The 18,459-nt window shown below is 37.4% G+C and overlaps 1 protein-coding gene and 1 pseudogene across 1 annotated transcript in view; both read left to right on the top strand.

Annotated features, from left to right (window-relative positions):
• LOC107550090 (septin-7-like) overlaps positions 1-5,735 on the top strand; it is a 46,894-nt pseudogene extending 41,159 nt beyond the window's left edge.
• An 8,035-nt stretch (positions 5,736-13,770) lies between these two features.
• The window catches only part of LOC107550089 (endonuclease/exonuclease/phosphatase family domain-containing protein 1), a gene marked incomplete at its 3' end in the record, with an annotated part of 32,536 nt that continues 27,847 nt past the window's right edge, over positions 13,771-18,459 (top strand). The window contains exon 1 of the mRNA XM_016231316.1: positions 13,771-14,848. Within this exon, the coding sequence (XP_016086802.1) occupies positions 14,016-14,848 (833 nt within the window). The remainder of the gene's footprint in view (positions 14,849-18,459) is intronic.

Here is an 18,459-nt window from a genome sequence, read left to right as displayed (position 1 = left end):
ATATAAACCAGTTCTTGTCATAAGAGCATTAATGTAACTTATCAGTGTTACTGATTATGATCATCAGTGAATACTAGCAATAATAATTTTCTTTGTGATGACACCATAATGGCATTAAATGCACACTCTGGGTTTTTTTTTTAAATCATTGGTCAGAATAGCTTTATAATTAGATTTATTATCATTTTAATTATATTTTAATTCAGGGTTTCCCAGACTGGGTTTTATGAGGGAACTGCAGACGGTGCGTGATTTGATGAAAAGTGAATAATTAATTAAAACGTAATGTACAATTGATACAAATAATTTGAATTCAGATATAAATAATTTATTTAATGTCAGTTAATGATCACATGACATACAGGTAAAGAGAAAACTATTATTTAACAGAAATATTAACTTCAATATTTTAGGTCAGAGGGGTTCAGCTGACTTGGTAGTTTGGTAATGTCTGATTTAATTAATTGCCAATTAAGTTTAGCACACAACAGACCAATTAGAATACAATAAAAAGCAAGTATTAGCAATAAAATAATCACTTTACTAGTGTCAGAAATGACTTTTCTGCTGATAAATTATGCCATGTTTTTGATGTAATAAAGAAATGCAGCATTTTCAATTCTGAACTGAGGTACAAGCCAGTGTTATTTTAGCATTGTTTATTTTTTTATTTTTTTTTAGTTAGCTTTTATTTCATATTTTTAGTTCATTTTAATTTTATTGTAGTTTTGAGTAATTTTGTTTTGCTTTTGTCATTTTTAATTTTTTTTCCGTTTTAGTTCATTTAGTAATCACTTCGGCTTCAGCTTATTTCATTTACTTGCCAAGGCAGCATTCCAGAAAACTTTCATCTCATTTTTTCCCCCATATATTTCTTTATTTTAATTAGCAAAAGTGTTTTTAATAGTTGTAGTTAATGAAAACAACACTGTAGCTATTAAATAAAATAAAGGCCTCTTACAGAAATGAAAGAAGAAACAAGTGACATCTTATAAATGAAAGGCATAATGAAGTGATTGTCCTCATAGTGTGTTTAGGGTCATGTGATCAACACCCTAAGGTGTGCAGTAAGTGAAAGCCTACAGATCTGCAAACAGGAAATGTGTGTGTCTTTAGACGTTTGATCGAGAGCTCCTGTAGAGCCGGTCACATGATACGCCGTGAACATACAGTATCCAATATGAGTCGTCAATGAAGCTTTGAAGATGAAGGTCCAGAGATATTTCAGAGCTCATGCGATTCGAGCAGAAGATCAGATGCTGATTTGATTCGTCACGATTCTGCTCGCTCACCGGAGCGGTTTGGCTGGAGCTGATGCCTGCATGAACTTCCCCTTCTTTCTAGACCTTTGATAACACCAGAGTCGCTAAGCCAGATCCTCTGGAGCGAGCCGCACTGAGAGCAGGCTTATTGTGCCTGAGCTCAGAGTTTGTCAGCTCTAGACAGATTGATAAAGCAGATGTGATCAGAAAGGCTGTGGTTTGATGACTGTATTTGGATCCAGTGGTTATCTGTGTTTTAAGAGGGTGAGTTTTGAATGCCTGAGATGCTTTCAGCAGCATGTAAGCACACAGATGGCATGTGGTTGAGAAGGAGGGAGAGGATAAGTGAAGCACACACAACAGGAGACACAAGGCAGTGCCAGATCAGGTGCCACCTGCTGGTCAGTTTATACATTACAGTAGCAGAGTAATGATGAAAGCCAGTTTGTTCCTCGGGACCCTGTCATATATTGTCAGAGCTTCAGCTAGCAAAGCAGCTTGTTTGGTTTACTTTTTTTCTTTCTTTCAACGAGTAGGTTATTTTCGTTTAAATTTGTGTTTAGCTTGGCTTAATTTTAGTTTTTTTGTCATGATTATTTTGTTTAGCTTAGTTTAATTTGGGTTTGTTTTTTTTTGTTTTTTTATTGTTGTTGTTGTTGTTGTTGTTTTTTCAAAATCACTTGATTTTGTTTTCAACTAGTAGGTTATTTTTGTTTTAAATAGTTTTTTAGTTTAGCTTCGTTTGGTTTGTGTTTAGTTTGATTAAAAGTACAGTAAAAGCAGTAATATTGTGAAATACTATTATAATTTAAAATAACTGTTTCCTATGTGAATGTTTAGTCAAATGTAATTTATTTCTGTGATCAAAGCTGAATTTTCAGCATCATTACTCCAGTCCTCAGTGTCACAAGATCCTTCAGAAATCAGTATAACATGCTGATTTGCTGCTCAAGAAACATTTCTGATTATATAAGACAGAGTTGTACATGCCGTGATATAAATCTGTCATTTATTTGTTCTCCTCAATCACAGAACTCACATGCAGGACCTGAAGGACGTGACCAACAACGTCCATTACGAGAACTATCGCAGTAGGAAACTGGCCGCGGTCACTTACAACGGCGTCGACAACAACAAAAACAAAGGCCAACTCACAAAGTGAGTGTTTTCACTAATACAAGCTCGAGAGTCTATTTTAAGCCATACTTCAATAAGTGTACACAAGCATGATTGCTACGATTTTCTGATCACCATATCTGATCACTATAATGGATCAGTGTGTAAAGACGTCTAAACCTGGACCCCAGAGCTAGACTGACACATGCTAATAATGCTGATAATAAGTCAACGCAGTGGTACTGAACCAGTCGACACATCCAGGCGTCCTAACAGCCACAGCGGTTCACGCTCAGGACAGACCTGTCACTAACCCTCAAATATAATCCAAACGCTCGCTAACAGCCATTCACATCCACCCTCAAGAGCCCCCATCCTAACCAAAGCATAAGAGCGGCCAAAAGTTCATGATTCAGCTGCTAACGTTGTTGTTTTTTCTAACACACGATGCAGTGTGAGCATGCTAAGTGTTTGTGTTTTCTGATTTTAGATCTGACACAGTTGATGGCATGTAAGTGTCGTGCACAAGTTCACGTTTGTCTCGTCCTCTCCTCTGCTCTCTGTTTTTCCCTCTTTCTCCTCGTCTGTTCACGTTCGGAGTCGGGCGTCCTGCTCAATGTTCACTAGTGTGTGTAGCTGCAGTTCCAGCTTTGTGTTAGGGACATTGTCAAACTGCTCTTCTGTAGCACGTGTGTCCTCCTTTAGCCAATTTAAGGACGCTTATCCTGATTCCTGTCAGCTGGAAGACTTGAAAGTAAATTAAAAGTGTTTGTTAAGAAGCTAGGCAACTCAGGACATGTTCACGGTAAACTATTTTGGAAACTGCCTGACAGGAGTAAAGGCCTGTACACACCAATATTTGCATAATTTTGAAATAAAGTGTCTTTATAAACACTTTCACACAACTTTTTTTTTTTTTTAAACCAAATGAGTATGTTAGCTTGTTTTTGGGATTATTTTTTTGTATTATTATTATTATTTATTTATTTATTTTCTTTCTTTCTTTTTTTACCAAATGAGTATGTTAGCTTGTTTTTGGGATTATATTTTTATTTTTATTATTATTTATTTATTTATTTATTTTCTTTCTTTTTTTTCTTTTTTTTTACCAAATGAGTATGTTAGCTTGTTTTTGGGATTATTTTGATTTGATTTGATTTGATTAATTTTTTTATATTATTTTTTTTTAACAAATGAGTATGTTAGTTTGTTTTGGGGATTCATTTATTTTATTTTATTTATTTATATTATAATTTTTGTTTTTTTTACCAAATGACTGTTAGTTTGTTTTGGGGGTTATTTTTATTTGATTTTATTTATTTTTTTATATTATTTTTTTTTTACCAAATGACTGTTAGTTTGTTTTTGGGATGTTTTTTATTTTATTTTATTTATTTTTTTATATTATTATTTTTTTACTAAATGAGTGTTAGTTTGTTTTGGGGGTTATTTTTTTTATTCTTATTATTGTTTTTTATTTATTTATTTTTTATATTATATATTTTTTTCCCAATGAGTATGTTAGTTTGTTTTGGGATTTTTTTTTTTTTATATATATATATAACTTTTTTTTTTTTGCACAGCAGGTAATTTTGTGTGTGTGTGTGTGTGTGTGTTAATTTTTTTCTCTTTGTTTTGTTGTTGTTTGTTTTTTTAACTGGAGTTTTAGGGTTCAAACAAATCCAACCTAATGAGATCAGGCTCAGCGTGTTGAAATCACTTGCTATAAGCGTTCCCTGTCGACTCAGGGTTTGATTCAGAGTTTGGGATTAACTGTGGAGCGCGTCAGTGATTGATTTCTTGCGTTGACACGATTCACTTCTCTGCTGAAGATTAAGAGATCGTTCTGAAAAACATCATGAATTTAAACGCATTTTCAAGGCAGAAAGAACCACCGCTGCTGCGGTCACAAAAGTTTGAGAAGACAACTGCAAGAAAATATGATTACATTAATGCAAGTGTATTAACTAAATTTAAGTAATATTTTATGTAGGTTCACAAAGAGCTTAAAAGAAAAACATGCAAGTTTAGCCATTTTTAAAAGCTTCATATATTCTACAGCTTTTATTTAAAGTAATATAAATTAAAAGTTGAAAATGAATTGTTAAAATGCTAAATGCTAATGAATTAAGGATATAATAAATCAAATTAATATAAATGTAAAAAATAATTAGCAGCCGCAAAAGCTGGGCAATTTTGGCAACGAACACTTCTAAAAACCAGTCTTATTAAAACAAATAAACAGTTTGCTCAAACTGAACTCAAATTTAGCTTCATGAAAAGCAACACGGGATCTGTTTGGTTTGTTTGTTTTCATTGAGTAGGTCATTTTTGCTTTCATTTTTGTTCAGTTTTATGTTGTTTGCTTTTTGTGGACTGTGATTTGGGTTTTGTTTGTTTGTTTTATTTGTTTCAGTTTGTATTTTTTTAATTGAAGCATGGAAAAACATGCATTTTTACTTTCATCCAGGTGTGTAACTGTTTTTCAGAGAGTAATGATAATTTGCATACATTTTTTTGTTTCTGCAAACTTTTGCTCCATACTGTATATTCTCATTAGACTCTGTGTGTACAGGCCTTCAGTCCTCCATAATCCAGCTCCAGATTATCTGTATATAGTCTTGACTAGTTGTGTGTATGTGATTTTTGGATGGTTAATTTGCTGTGAGTGTTTGATAAACGGCTGCACACTAACACAGCTGCAGCTTACTAACTCAACCTCAGCACACTGGGTCCTAAAGTCTTCCCAGCAGGGTCCTCTCTTCCCTACTGCTCCTGCATCACGGGTCTATTTATCTCTAAAACTCAATCAGGCTCTTTGAGTAAACCGTCTAATGAATGCGTGCTGTGCATCTGCCCGTGCGATGCTTCTGCTCGTGTGTGTGGATGTGAACAGGAGCCCACTGGCACAGATGGAGGAGGAGAGGAGAGAACATGTGACGAAGATGAAGAAGATGGAGATGGAGATGGAGCAGGTGTTTGAGATGAAGGTCAAGGAGAAGATCCAGAAACTCAAAGACTCTGAGGCAGAGGTACCACCAGCAATCACCAACAATTCATTGTTGAAGACAGTTTCTGCTGTGTACTCTTCGGAAATGATTGTTATGTTATGGAGTCTGAGTTCCCTCTGCTGGTGTGGTTTCGTCTGTTCAGCTGCAGCGGCGTCATGAACAGATGAAGAAGAACCTGGAGGCCCAGCATAAGGAGCTGGAGGAGAAGAGACGTCAGTTAGAGGAGGAGAAGGTCAGCTGGGAGGCCCAACAACGCATGCTGGAGCAGCAGAAGCTGGACGCTTCCAGGTACGCACTCGTTTACAAGGACACACCAGAGCTCTGCTGCTAAACCTAGTGAGCTGTCTAAGGCAGAATTGCATGCATCCTTTATGCATAAGGAAAGCCCAGAATGCATTGCGTCACACTTTTTATTGTTAATATTGTGAAATATTATTACTATTTAAAATATTTTTTTTTTTTTGACTGTTAAATATTAGACTTTTGGAGAGATGTTTTAAACCAGTCTGTGGACTCTCAATTTAAAATATTTGTATATACAAACTACTTTTGAAGCGTGTTGGGGTTTGTTTTGTGTTTTGTCGGTTTTATTTTCAGCAGCCACTAATCTAAAAAATGTTTATACAAATTCTCCCATGAAGTGTGTTTTATTTTTAGACATTTTTCTTAAATATATGCATGAATGTGTTTATATATACATAATATATGTGTGTATACTGTGTATATTTATTATGTAAATATATATATAAATACAAACACGTGCATGTATATATTTAAGAAAAATTGTGTATATATTGTGTTTATATATTAAATATATTTATATAATAATAATATAAATGTATATACATGTAAATATTTTCAAAATATATGCTGTATGTTTGTGTATTTATATATACATAATAAATATACACAATACACATACAGTACATATATTATGTAAACAAAAACTTTTATTTTGGATGAGATTAATCGTTTGACAGCACTCATTTTTATTTTTTTTTGGTGATTGCTAAAAAATCTTAAAAGGAGAATTTTAATAAAAATATTTTGCTAAAAACAAAACAAACTTATAAAAACATTTATACAGATTCTCCTTTGAAGTGTGTTTTTTGTTTGTTGTTTCAGCAAACGCTATCCATCTATCTATCCATCTATCTATCCATCTATCTATCTATCTATCTATCTATCTATATATATACAGTGGGTACGGAAAGTATTCAGACCCCTTAAATTTTTCACTCTTTGTTATATTGCAGCCATTTGCTAAAATCATTTAAGTTCATTTTTTTTCCTCATTAATGTACACACAGCACCCCATATTGACAGAAAAACACAGAATTGTTGACATTTTTGCAGATTTATTAAAAAAGAAAAACTGAAATATCACATGGTCCTAAGTATTCAGACCCTTTGCTCAGTATTTAGTAGAAGCACCCTTTTGATCTAATACAGCCATGAGTCTTTTTGGGAAAGAGGCAACAAGTTTTTCACACCTGGATTTGGGGATCCGCTGCCATTCCTCCTTACAGATCCTCTCCAGTTCTGTCAGGTCGGATGGTAAACGTTGGTGGACAGCCATTCTTAGGTCTCTCCAGAGATGCTCAATTAGGTTTAAGTCAGGGCTCTGGCTGGGCCATTCAAGAACAGTCACAGAGTTGTTGTGAAGCCACTCCTTCATTATTTTAGCTGTGTGCTTAGGGTCATTGTCTTGTTGGAAGGTAAACCTTCAGCCCAGTCTGAGGTCCTAAGCACTCTGGAGAAGGTTTTCGTCCAGGATATCCCTGTACTTGGCCGCATTCATCTTTCCCTCGTAGAACCATCTCAAGGATGATCGGAAGAAATGGACAGCACCTGAGTTAAATATTTGAGTGTCACAGCAAAGGGTCTGAATATTTAGGACCATGTGATATTTCAGTTTTTCTTTTTTAATAAATCTGCAAAAATGTCAACAATTCTGTGTTTTTCTGTCAATATGGGGTGCTGTGTGTACATTAATGAGGAAAAAAAATGAACTTAAATGATTTTAGCAAATGGCTGCAATATAACAAAGAGTGAAAAATTTAAGGGGGTCTGAATACTTTCCGTACCCACTGTATATATATACAATTTGTCCTATGAAGTGTTTTTTTTTAAGCAACCACCAATCTTGCAAAGTAGATTTGTCTAATTCACTTGTTGCTTTGCTTTCCAAGTTTTTTTGCATTTCACTGCTGTCACTTTCTGAATAATTGCTACTGGCCTAGAGGTACTTAAAGTGCTGTTCCAGCTTCAATACAAGTGCAGCGTTATGGACAGCATCGGCGGCGTACTGCTGTTCAGTTAATGTTAATGCACGAACATAAATGGACGTATAGGGCTGGACAATGCACTGAAGTAAATGTTAATATACACTATTACAGCTTGTTTTTGCATTTTTGTTTTTAAATCTAGTCACATCGATGTTTTGTTTGTTTATATAAACTGAGGGATGAGTCTGAATTCTCTGTTTATCCGCGTATCTAGTGTAGAGTTTGTCTCGTATTGAACCGAGTACTAGTTCTTTCATCCAGAAATGGTTTAATTTCAGTCATGGGATCTCATCAGGCTTGACAGCACATCTCGAGGGCTCAGTGCTGGGAGATGTGCTGCACCAGTGCATGACATTTGTGTGTGTTTGGTCTTTTTATCACGTAACCTCTGGCTCTATCCCCATTTTAAGTGTAACTCTCAAACAAATGGAGACCTTTGAACTAATGGGGTCTTGCAGTAATCAGCGGGAGGACTCGCTCATCAGGTGATGTGACTCATCTTGATCCTGCGATTGGCCCACTGTTATCCTTGATCATCAAGATACATGCTGTTTCAGCCAATCAGCGCTGACTCTCATTTTTAACATCATAGGAAGCCCAGGCTGGAATAGGTGCTCTCTGGAGACGTGTGGTAAAGATTTAAAAGAAAAGTCAGTGTGCCGAAGGTTCACAGATGGATACTGACACAGTAAATCAATACAGAAAAAGATCCTTTCAAATGACCAGCCCTGCAAACAAGAGCACTGGGGTTACATCACATCATGTTAAATTATAATGTAGTGCTGGGTCATATTTGCCCATAAAGGTAATATTACTGGTTTGGTTTGTGTTTTGTTTTTGTACATCAAGTAATGAAATCATAGGTCTGTTTATGTTCTGGTCATGAGGGTTGCTCAAACAAGACGAAATGGCCATTTTTATGTTTCTCAATTTCTCTTTCTAAAACAAAATGAAAAACCGTTTCAACAAACAACTAGAAAATCAAATGTCCAGAACACGCAAAGTCAAGTAAATATGTGTTTCTGTAAAACTACATAATACCGCTAACAGTGCCAAAGGTCGTGGGTTTGAATCCCAGGCAATGCATGCACTGATAAAATGCGCACCTTGAATGCAATGTAACCTGCAGTGGTTTTAGGTCATGGAGAAAAATGGCACCATGTCCTGAGAATGACCCACCGTAACTTGCATTTTAAACAGCTACATCGATGCAAACAGTATCATTTAGTCACTAATGCTTGCCTCTTGCACACAGGGCATGTGGTAAGTTCAGCTTCGTGTCTGATTAGGTTGGGGTCCGTGTCGGCTGGAGGCTGTACTGTGTGAGAGGTTGTTAATAGGGTCCCTCAACACTCTGGCCGATCAGAGGACACTCTTATGTAACCAACACAATGCTCTTGGATTTGATGCCAGAGCTGAACACGTCCTGCCAAACACAAGGCCTTACCGCGACATCTGATTGAGCCAATCCTAATGTCCTGCTGCATGGTGACCTCATTCCCATCAGACTCGGGGCAACACGGCCGGCTCGCAGACAAACCTGTAGATTCATCAGCCAATTCATCTGATCCACTTATACATGACCGTAGCATGAAGTCAGTATTTGCATATTAACTCCATCCTATATAATATGATTCATGCCGATGTCCAAAACTCTGGATCAGTGAGGTCGTATTTGTGTCTGTCTAAATTAGGTTGCACCACCTGTGGTCTCTCGCCATGGATACGCTCCCTTTGTTACCAAGAAATATAATTACATCACCTAGTTACATTCATTTCACTCGTTCCTGAACCCAGTGAACTCAGATGATAGTGTGCTGTCTCGGGCCGCACTGAGAGTTTCTTTTGAGAACTTCTTTTAGCCACACAGCACTCAGATCCTCAAGTACACTTGGAAGTCTACAACGAGGATTTAGTTGGCAAACATTTGCTGTCGACACAAACTAATACGGCGGATAATTGTGACAAGGGTTCACAATGCTTTATTATTGTTATGTTATGCTTTATTACTGTAACTATTTGTAATGTACTTACAAAAATAAAAACAAATATATTACTGTTGTACAATGATTACAATTGTACTGCACAAATTAAAAAAAGAATATTTAATTATAATAAAGGTTTTATTTTACACTACAAGTTACTTGTATTTATGTCTTAAATTGTTCACTTTAAAACATTCAAACCCTTGACATTTCAAACCCTCAAGCTTTTATTCTGCTGAAATACTGTAAACTTGCAGCACATGCAGAGATAGAATTCACTGCATGAAATGAAATAAAAAATAAATAAAACAAAACTTATTTTATTTCAGCTATAGTTGACAAGGCATCATTTCTCATTTTCTCAGCTTAAGCTAAAACTAAATAAACATAAAACTTAAAATAAAAACTATATGGAATGGATATATTAAAAAAAGAATGTGGAATATATATATATATATATATATATATATTTTAATTATTTTTAAAAAATCTGCTAGAATTAGAATAGCTAATTTCCTGCTAGAGTGAGTGTTGCACCTGTTCTTCAGATGAACTTTAGATTTTTGGTTGTACCTCCTCTTCAGTTGGTTGAGCATCTCTTTTTAACCTTCTAAAAATTCTAATTCAAAATATTCTGATAACTATAATTTCAGAGTCTATAATTCAACTAAGAGTCATTGAAGTGAATCACTGAATCTTTTTCGCTAAACCTATTTGTTCAAAAATACTGATTCATCCAGGTTTCATTTACCGTTTGCCTGTTTTTATGAATACTATGAATTCAGACATTCTAATGTTTTCACGTACTGTTTTTGCATAGGCTAAATGCATGCACATTCGGATTCAGCCAAAGTGTTGCTCAGAGATGCGTGACAGTTGAATTACTGCTTCATTTTTGACTACTGTATTTTCATTGATGGAGCAAAAACAGGGACAGGCAGTATTGTTTTTCAAATATAAGTTACTCCATATTAACTTCTTGTTTATTCATAGTTTTCAATCACGTGACTCGCTGGAAGACCCGGCTGGCCAAACATCCACAGAACTGCAGCACAAGCCCGTCAATTTTCTATCTGTTCCACTCCAAAAATATTTAGATCACCTCTCAAAAGAATAAAACAAAGATATGTGAATGCAATGCAAGTTTTGGCCATTAGCAATCCGTATAAAGCACCCGCCGCAATATTTCAATCACTAAAAACAGTGGGACATTAAAACGTTTAATGTGAAAACACTTAAAGTGCCTTTAAAATATTGATATTAAATGATCAAATTCAGAGTGGGGAAACAAAAGTTAAATGTCTAGATTTTAACTTTAGTGACAGACATAAATTATAAACCAAGTATGAAAAATGTCCAAAGTTTTTATGTTATTAGATTTTTTAACAAAAAATAAATTAAACACCTTATTGATGATGCATGCTGTATGCAGGCAAGCAAATGCGCCTGGAATATGATGCGATTTCGATTTTTCCTTTCTCTTTGGAGTGTTACAAGCTCTTGGTGCATAAAGAAGATCTGTAAAGTTGCAAAGACTAAAGTCTCCAATCCAAAGAGATATTCTTTATAAAAGTTAAGAGTCAGCCACGCCTACCTAAAACGACTCGTTCTAACACGCCCCCACATATCTACCTCACGATGTGGGAAGATTTGCATAACGCCGCCCAAATGTTCACGCAAAGAAAGAAGGCGTAACTTTTATTTTCGCTGTAGTATTGTTGTTGCCGCCGTCATGTCGTGAAGGCACTGTGTGCTTCGTTGTGAAAGCGAAACTACTTTGTTTGGTCTTCCAAAAGAGGACGATATCCGCTTCGTCATGCCTGGAGCTGATCTGTGCTGGTCGCTGAGGAAATACAACTTTGCGCTGTGGATCGCCGCATCAGCTTTCACGGTGGACGAAGCGGAGTCCAGCCCGGGGTCGTCACATGTGGTTGCGGGATTACTCACCGCTGACTGGACGAGACATCTGTCAATCAAGGTATACAGGAAGAACCAGCCGAAGAACAGCAGAGTCGTGGTAGAAAGTTCAGAGATGGTATTAAAGTAGCTCAGTTTAAATGTATTGTATGAATTGCACTTACTATGGAATAAAAAAATATGGAGTGTATATTTACATTTAGTTAAAAGTGGCTGTAAATTATCAGCTCCAGTGGCGCAGATGGATAAGCGCTAGTCGTTGGCTTTTTGATACGATCGATCCGGGTTCGATACCGCCTTTTGCCGAACTTTGGACGATATCCGCTTCGTACTTGTTATAATGTTTTCTGAATTGTTGTTGTGCTTTCTGAATTGTTATTTTGTTTTTTAGACTTGCATTTGCGTTTGTAATTTGTTATTTTGTTTTCAGAATTGTGATTTGCTTTGCACTTCTCTGCCACCGTATTAAACCGCATAAACACATTTAATTACACCAAATACACAAAATAATGTTCTTTTTAGCAACATCATATGACCCCTTTAATGGTTAAGTGTCTTCTTTATAATGGGAAAACACTTAATATTAAACTTTGCACATTGTGTTTATAATCTGGGTTCATCTGCTTGCCTGTACAAAGTATGCATCATCAATAAGGCGTGTACTGAATTTGGCCTTTAAATATCAGTCTTTCTACATTACTTAATGCAAACCTCATAAAAATAACTGGGGGTCAGTGGAGGAAAGCCTTGTTTTGCCCTCCATGTGGGCGTTCCTGTACGGGTGTGCCGTCACATGAAAACTCTGAGCTGAGATATCGATTAAAGTTTGTAGCTAATCTGGTGTGATGCATATGGGACTTGTTAGGCCTCTTATACACGTCTAGTTGTGAGGAATTGGTGCTGGATCGTTGCCACATTACCTGAACTAGTCAACATGCCAGATATGTGAACACAATGCCAGTCAATCCACCAGCACACCTCGTTCCAGAAATAGTTTAGCTGGGAACATTTAAACATATTAGGCAACTTGTGGTCTGCATGCAAAATAGTCCATAGCTATTACTTTATAGCACAAAGAATTGTAGTCATAAATGTTTAAGATTATTGCAAGATTAGTTTGGACTTTGTATAGCTTTACTTTACTCTTTTATTTTTATTGAACAGCTAGGTCCCTGATAAGAAACGATGTTGAATCTTGAGGCAGATTCGATCTGCTTTTAGCTGCAATCACAACCAAGATGAATCATCTGGCGTTCAGATCAAATGCTACATAATGGCTATGAATTGACAACAGCTCAAAGCGCACTGTGACGCAAGGTTTAGAGTTATAAATGGTGTCCTCATCTCTCCTGTCACACTTGCACAGGCTATTCAGGATATAATTGAGCCCAGGCTTCTTTATACAAGAAACAGTTCCAGTGTGATTAGTATTTATGTCTATACAAACTGTAAACATGACTTTCCCACCAAAAAAATACTAGTTGGCTCCATCACACAAAATCTTTCTTTCAATTTTTAAACAGTAATACATACATTAAACATAACAAGCCTTCCAGAAAGACATTTAAGCTCAGATTTGTTGAACTTATACTGTTACACTCCTATTACTGCATGCATCCATAAATGGCCACAAAATGTTAAATAATCACATTCGCTCTGTGTTTCTATCAAGTGGCATACTGGGAGAGTCCGCAGACAATGGCCAACAATAATGACAGGAGGCCACGCCCCCGTCGACTGGACGCCGCTTGATTAGAGCTTTGGGAAATCCGATTCGTTTGAGAGAGTCGATTCCTTCGAACGGATCGGTTCGTTTGAGTTGTTGCTCAAAAGTTCCTTGAATTCCACGCGCGTCATTTTTTTTGCACTTAACTTAATATGTTCGTCTGTTATCACCATGTCTTCGATTAATTTGTATGCATTTGAGTTTAGTAAATATTCTAGTTTGACTGTATCACTCTATTTGAGACGCAAATTGTGTTTTTTTGCTGAATAAATGATCCTACATTCTTATCTGTCAGATATGATGTTGTTTATGGTTCCAACCTATCACCGACCTTCACAGTTTTCTCACAGATAGCTCTAGAGTCCAGTGATTCAGGAACGCTCAGGGAGTTGATTCGATCGAATCATTCAAAAAGAGTCGGTTCAAAAGAACGACACGTCCGCGAGTCGGATGCCGCGCTGGAGTTCGCTTCAGTTCAGTCTGTCTGGAGGAGCGCTGATATGGACGCTGTTCGCTGTGCTCCGAGAGTCCGAGACTGAGACAACACTGTCGGGGATACCTGTTTACAACGTGCCATGTTTAACCAGACATCGTTGATGAATTATTAGCGTTAAATATCAAGTTGAAATATCAAGACCAGTCTATGCGCCCAGTGCGCAGCGGTCCGGACGGGTTTCATTCTCAGTTCGCAAACTGAATCAGCGGGACACATGGGTGGGAATCTCGGGTGCCACCGGTCCATTCCCAAGGACCCCACGGATTTCTGCCAGGGCAAGCGCAAGTTCAGCGCGGCATGCAACTTCAGCCACATACTGGTGAACCAGGAGCGGCTGAACATCAACACCGCCACCGAGGAGGAGCTCATGACTCTACCGGGCGTGAACCGCGGGGTGGCTCGGAACATCGTGGAGTACCGGGAATGCATCGGCGGGTTCAAGAAAGTCGAAGACCTGGCGCTGGTCAGCGGGGTCGGTGCCACGAAACTAGAGGCTGTTAAACTAGAGATCTGCGTGTCGAGCAAGAGCAGCTCGTCTAACCACTCGCCCTCGTCTCTGCGCAAAGAGCAGGAGCACCTGCCGTGCACCGGCGTCAACATAAACACCGCCACGCCGCCGCAGCTCGTGAGCGTCCGCGGCATCACCGAGAAACTCGCCAAGAGCATCGTGGAGTTCCGCTCCGCGCACGGCCCGTTCCGAAGCATCGAGGACCTGGTCAAAGTGCCCAGCATCAACTCGTCCCTGCTGGACCGCATCCGCTTCCAGGTGTTCGTGGAGCGCTCCAGGACTCCTTCCACCAACACGAACGGAGGGCTCACGCAGCCGAGCCCTGCGTCCTTCGGTGGCGGCAGCGATGAGCCGGACGCTCCGCTCGGGGGACCGTCGCTCGTCTGCTCTGTGCGGCCCTGCGTGGAGCCTCCGGCGGGCACACGCGATGGGAAGCCCGCGGTGCGAGTGGCCACCTGGAGCCTGCAGCGCTGCTCCAGCGAGAAGGCCAACAACCCGGGGGTCAAAGAGGTCGTCTGCATGACCCTGCTAGAAAACGAGTGAGTAGACTCGATTTCAGTGCTAACAAAGCATATTTTCTTCTACATGCTCTACGATCATGCCTTTTTAGACTTTTGACATGTGCCACGGTGGTACCTTTGAAATACCATAATACCATTTTTTGACACTTTACCATGGCAGTACCATGGTTTGTGGGCATCTAATACCATGTTTTTGGACATGCACAATAGCAATACAATGCCTTATATTAGAGGATTTCTGAAATGATGTATAAATATGCACATTAGGCTTTATCTAATTAAAAATACACATTTTGTTGACACATTAGAGTAAAAGTTTTTTTTTTTACAGACAGGGTTTTTTTTTATCATTCAGTAAAACATAAAATACTGTAAACAGCCCGTAATAATAATCATGATAATAATAAAAACATTTTAGGATTAAAATGTTATAAATCTGGTGAATAATACATGAACAAACCCCTCGGTGAACACTTTCAGAATATAGATAGGAATAAAACTGGACAGTTTGGTGTAAGTGCTACTGGCACAAATCAATCAAGTTTAATAAAACAAATACGTGATTGTGTATATTAGATGTTTTCTTTCCACTAGTTTGAAAGAAGATGTGTTATGAAAGCAAAATAGCCCAAAATATATAAAAAAAAACAAAAGCCCTAAATAAATTCCCTTGTCCAAAAAAAAAAAACGAAATAAATTTGAATGGAATTTTGATCATAATCCTAATGTTATCAACCCACATTCCTCTAAGAATCAAACACAACCCTATTTGGAACTAAAATTTGTATGTATATAATTATTATTCTTTTTTTTTCTTTCGAGGATTGCATTGTACGATTGTCACACTTGAAGTGTTTCTGATTGTTAATGACATGATTTTTGCAGTCTGCGTAGTCTGATGTTTTCATTATTTTCTTAGCTGTTTTTTGCAGCTTTTGAGAACTTTGCGCTGAATGTCAGCAGGGAAGAACAACGCAGGTTTGAGGTGTTTGGTGTGGTGTCCAGCTGGCTTGTGTTGCAGTGCTGGATCACAGGCCTCGTGTCTGCTGTGATCTTCAGTGGATGTTCATGATAAAGCCACATCTGACTGCACGTTATCAGATCGCAGCAGAATCCCTGCCCATGTTTTATTGCATTGATGGATTCTAAGATAAATGTTTGTACTGTTAGTTGTTTTATGGCACACACACACATACTGTAATTCACTCAGGGGTGTTGCTGAGGTACGTGCCCTCATTCTTGTCATGACTCAGGGAGGGTTGTTATATAAGCCTGTGTGTGTGCTGAAATAGTAGTAAGAAGGCTCTTCTCATTGGCAGGGAGAATATAGTGTTATGAATGACATCGGTGCTGAATGCTGTAACAGCAATGCATGCAATGCAACCGTCTCTGTAAAGCAGTGATTCCCAACCAAGAGGCTCATGTAACATGTTCAAAGGGCATTTGGAAAGATTTCGATTCTGCTTTGTTAAACCTATTACACCGAAATATTAATAAATTAAAATAACTAGTTATTGTTTAAACATTAGCAAAGATGGCAGTAGTAGCAGAATATATGTGCTGCTTGACTGCATAAAGAGCAGTTATTGTTTGCTTGTTTAAGAGTGACTTTAATGATAAATGATATCCGGTGTATACTGAGTTAAAGGAAAAGCTTTCTGGTTTTGTGTTGATGAAGCAGAGTTATTGACTGAAACTATTCAAAATCAGTTTCAGTATAAAATAAAGCTGAAATAAATTGAAATATTAGAATAAAACGTTAAACTTAAAAAACCTTAAATGAAAATGAGAAATGTTGCTGTGGCAGCTTACTGAAATAAAATAGGCTGAAGTATTAAAAAAAGGGGGGGAAACGCAATAAAAATAAATAGAAATAGAAAAAGAAAACTAATAAAAAAAACAACAATGTAGATAATAAGGAAACCTAAACTAAAATTGAAATGAAAACTGAAAATCTAAGAATAAAAGCTAATTCAGACTATATAAATAATATTAAAATAACAATGTGACGATGCTGTAAGACAGGCAAAGTTTGAAAGAACCTGGGGCCGGATTCATAAAACGTTCTTAATAAAAAAATTCTTCTTACCTGCGTTTTTCTTATTTTCTAACTTAAGTGAAGAATAGTTTGAATTCCCCAAAAAAATTCTTCTTGAGAATTTTCTTATCTTGTCTCTAGTTAGAGAGATTCCGTGAAGTGTTTTCAATCGAGTTTATCAGTGAGTCTTCATCAAGAACCATCCTTTATTCAGATAAAGACTGTCATTTTCTTCAAATAATAATATTTTCTTAAGAACATATTTGAGAATTTTTCAAGAATTGCACAGAATGTCTTGGGATTTATCTGACGACGTTTCTTAAGAAGTGAATCCCGGAATCCGGCCTCTGATTCATCATTCTATCACACGAGGTCATATGCAGATACTGAACAGATTTTGCTGTGTTAGAAATATTCATTTTGACACGGCAGCATATTGCTGCATTTAAAATCTCAAGTCAGCAGCAAGCGTCTCTCAAGGGAACTTTATCATTGTTGATTGACTTTTCAAACTTAGTCCTTTTTTTTGTGTGGAGAATTCATCTATATGTGACCCATTGTAGCCAAATGGGCCACGATTGTTCATCCTTGAGATGTTAACTCAAAATTGTCTTTGTGATGTTAGCAGCTGTAGAAACCTTCTGAGGGCTGTTTTCATCTGCAGAACATTCAGTCTCAGCAGGTGTGTGTCGCTTGAGTTTGGCAGGTGGATGAATGTCTCCAGGGTTTCTACCTGTGGTTAAACTCAGCATGTGAGCACAGTGTAGTGAGTCAGTCTGAGCCTTTATGTCTTGTTCATGAATCTGGGCAGACTTCAGGTGAAGGTGTTCCCCTTGCTTACACCCTGCTTTGGGTGAGACACCTGAAAAGCATCTTAATGGCCATTCGATGACTGAATTCTGATCAACTTAACGTCGTCACCCATGGAGTAATGTAGAAAAGTCATAAGTTAACATAAGAACAATGAAACAAAAGAGAAACCTGATGAATTCATGACAGCACGTGCGAGTGGTACTTCTGGTGTTAAATGTCTTTCAAGATCACATATGGTAAAGTGGTCCCATGTCAGCATTAATTTAGGTATTCTTGGTCTGAATGACTCAAAGGAAATGTAGCAAGAGGTCAGTATAACTTGAACATTAATGCAGAGGTATGCATCAATAAACAAGCCATATAATGACAATAATAATAATCACAATCACAATTATTATGAAGGTATATATAATAATCACACTGTTCATTCAGGAATCTTCCAAAGCAAGTCACTTATTCTAAGAAGTGACTTAGAACATGATTTAGAATTCTTCTAGAATGGAAATCCTGAATTCCTTGTAACAGGTGTGTGTGTGTTTGTGTGTTTGTGTGTTTGTGTGTGTGTGTATATCTGATATGCAGGCTAAGTCACAGTTGATGGTTTGGTAGAATTGTACATTTTATGATTGATTGATAGAAATGAAGTGCAGGCACTTCACATTTGATACTTTTGATAATGTTTTTGTTATTAGTGGTGTGATGTGCTTGTCAACCACCCCAATAACAATCAGAAAGATTAAATATTTTAAATTGTAAGGACTCGTCTGCCTCTGTGTTT

Source organism: Sinocyclocheilus grahami, unplaced genomic scaffold, assembly GCF_001515645.1.
Source record: "Sinocyclocheilus grahami isolate Dianchi unplaced genomic scaffold, SAMN03320097.WGS_v1.1 scaffold387.1, whole genome shotgun sequence".
Lineage (NCBI taxonomy): Eukaryota > Metazoa > Chordata > Actinopteri > Cypriniformes > Cyprinidae > Sinocyclocheilus > Sinocyclocheilus grahami.
The sequence above is the reverse complement of the archived record's forward strand: the minus strand, read 5'-3'. Positions and strand labels throughout refer to the sequence as shown.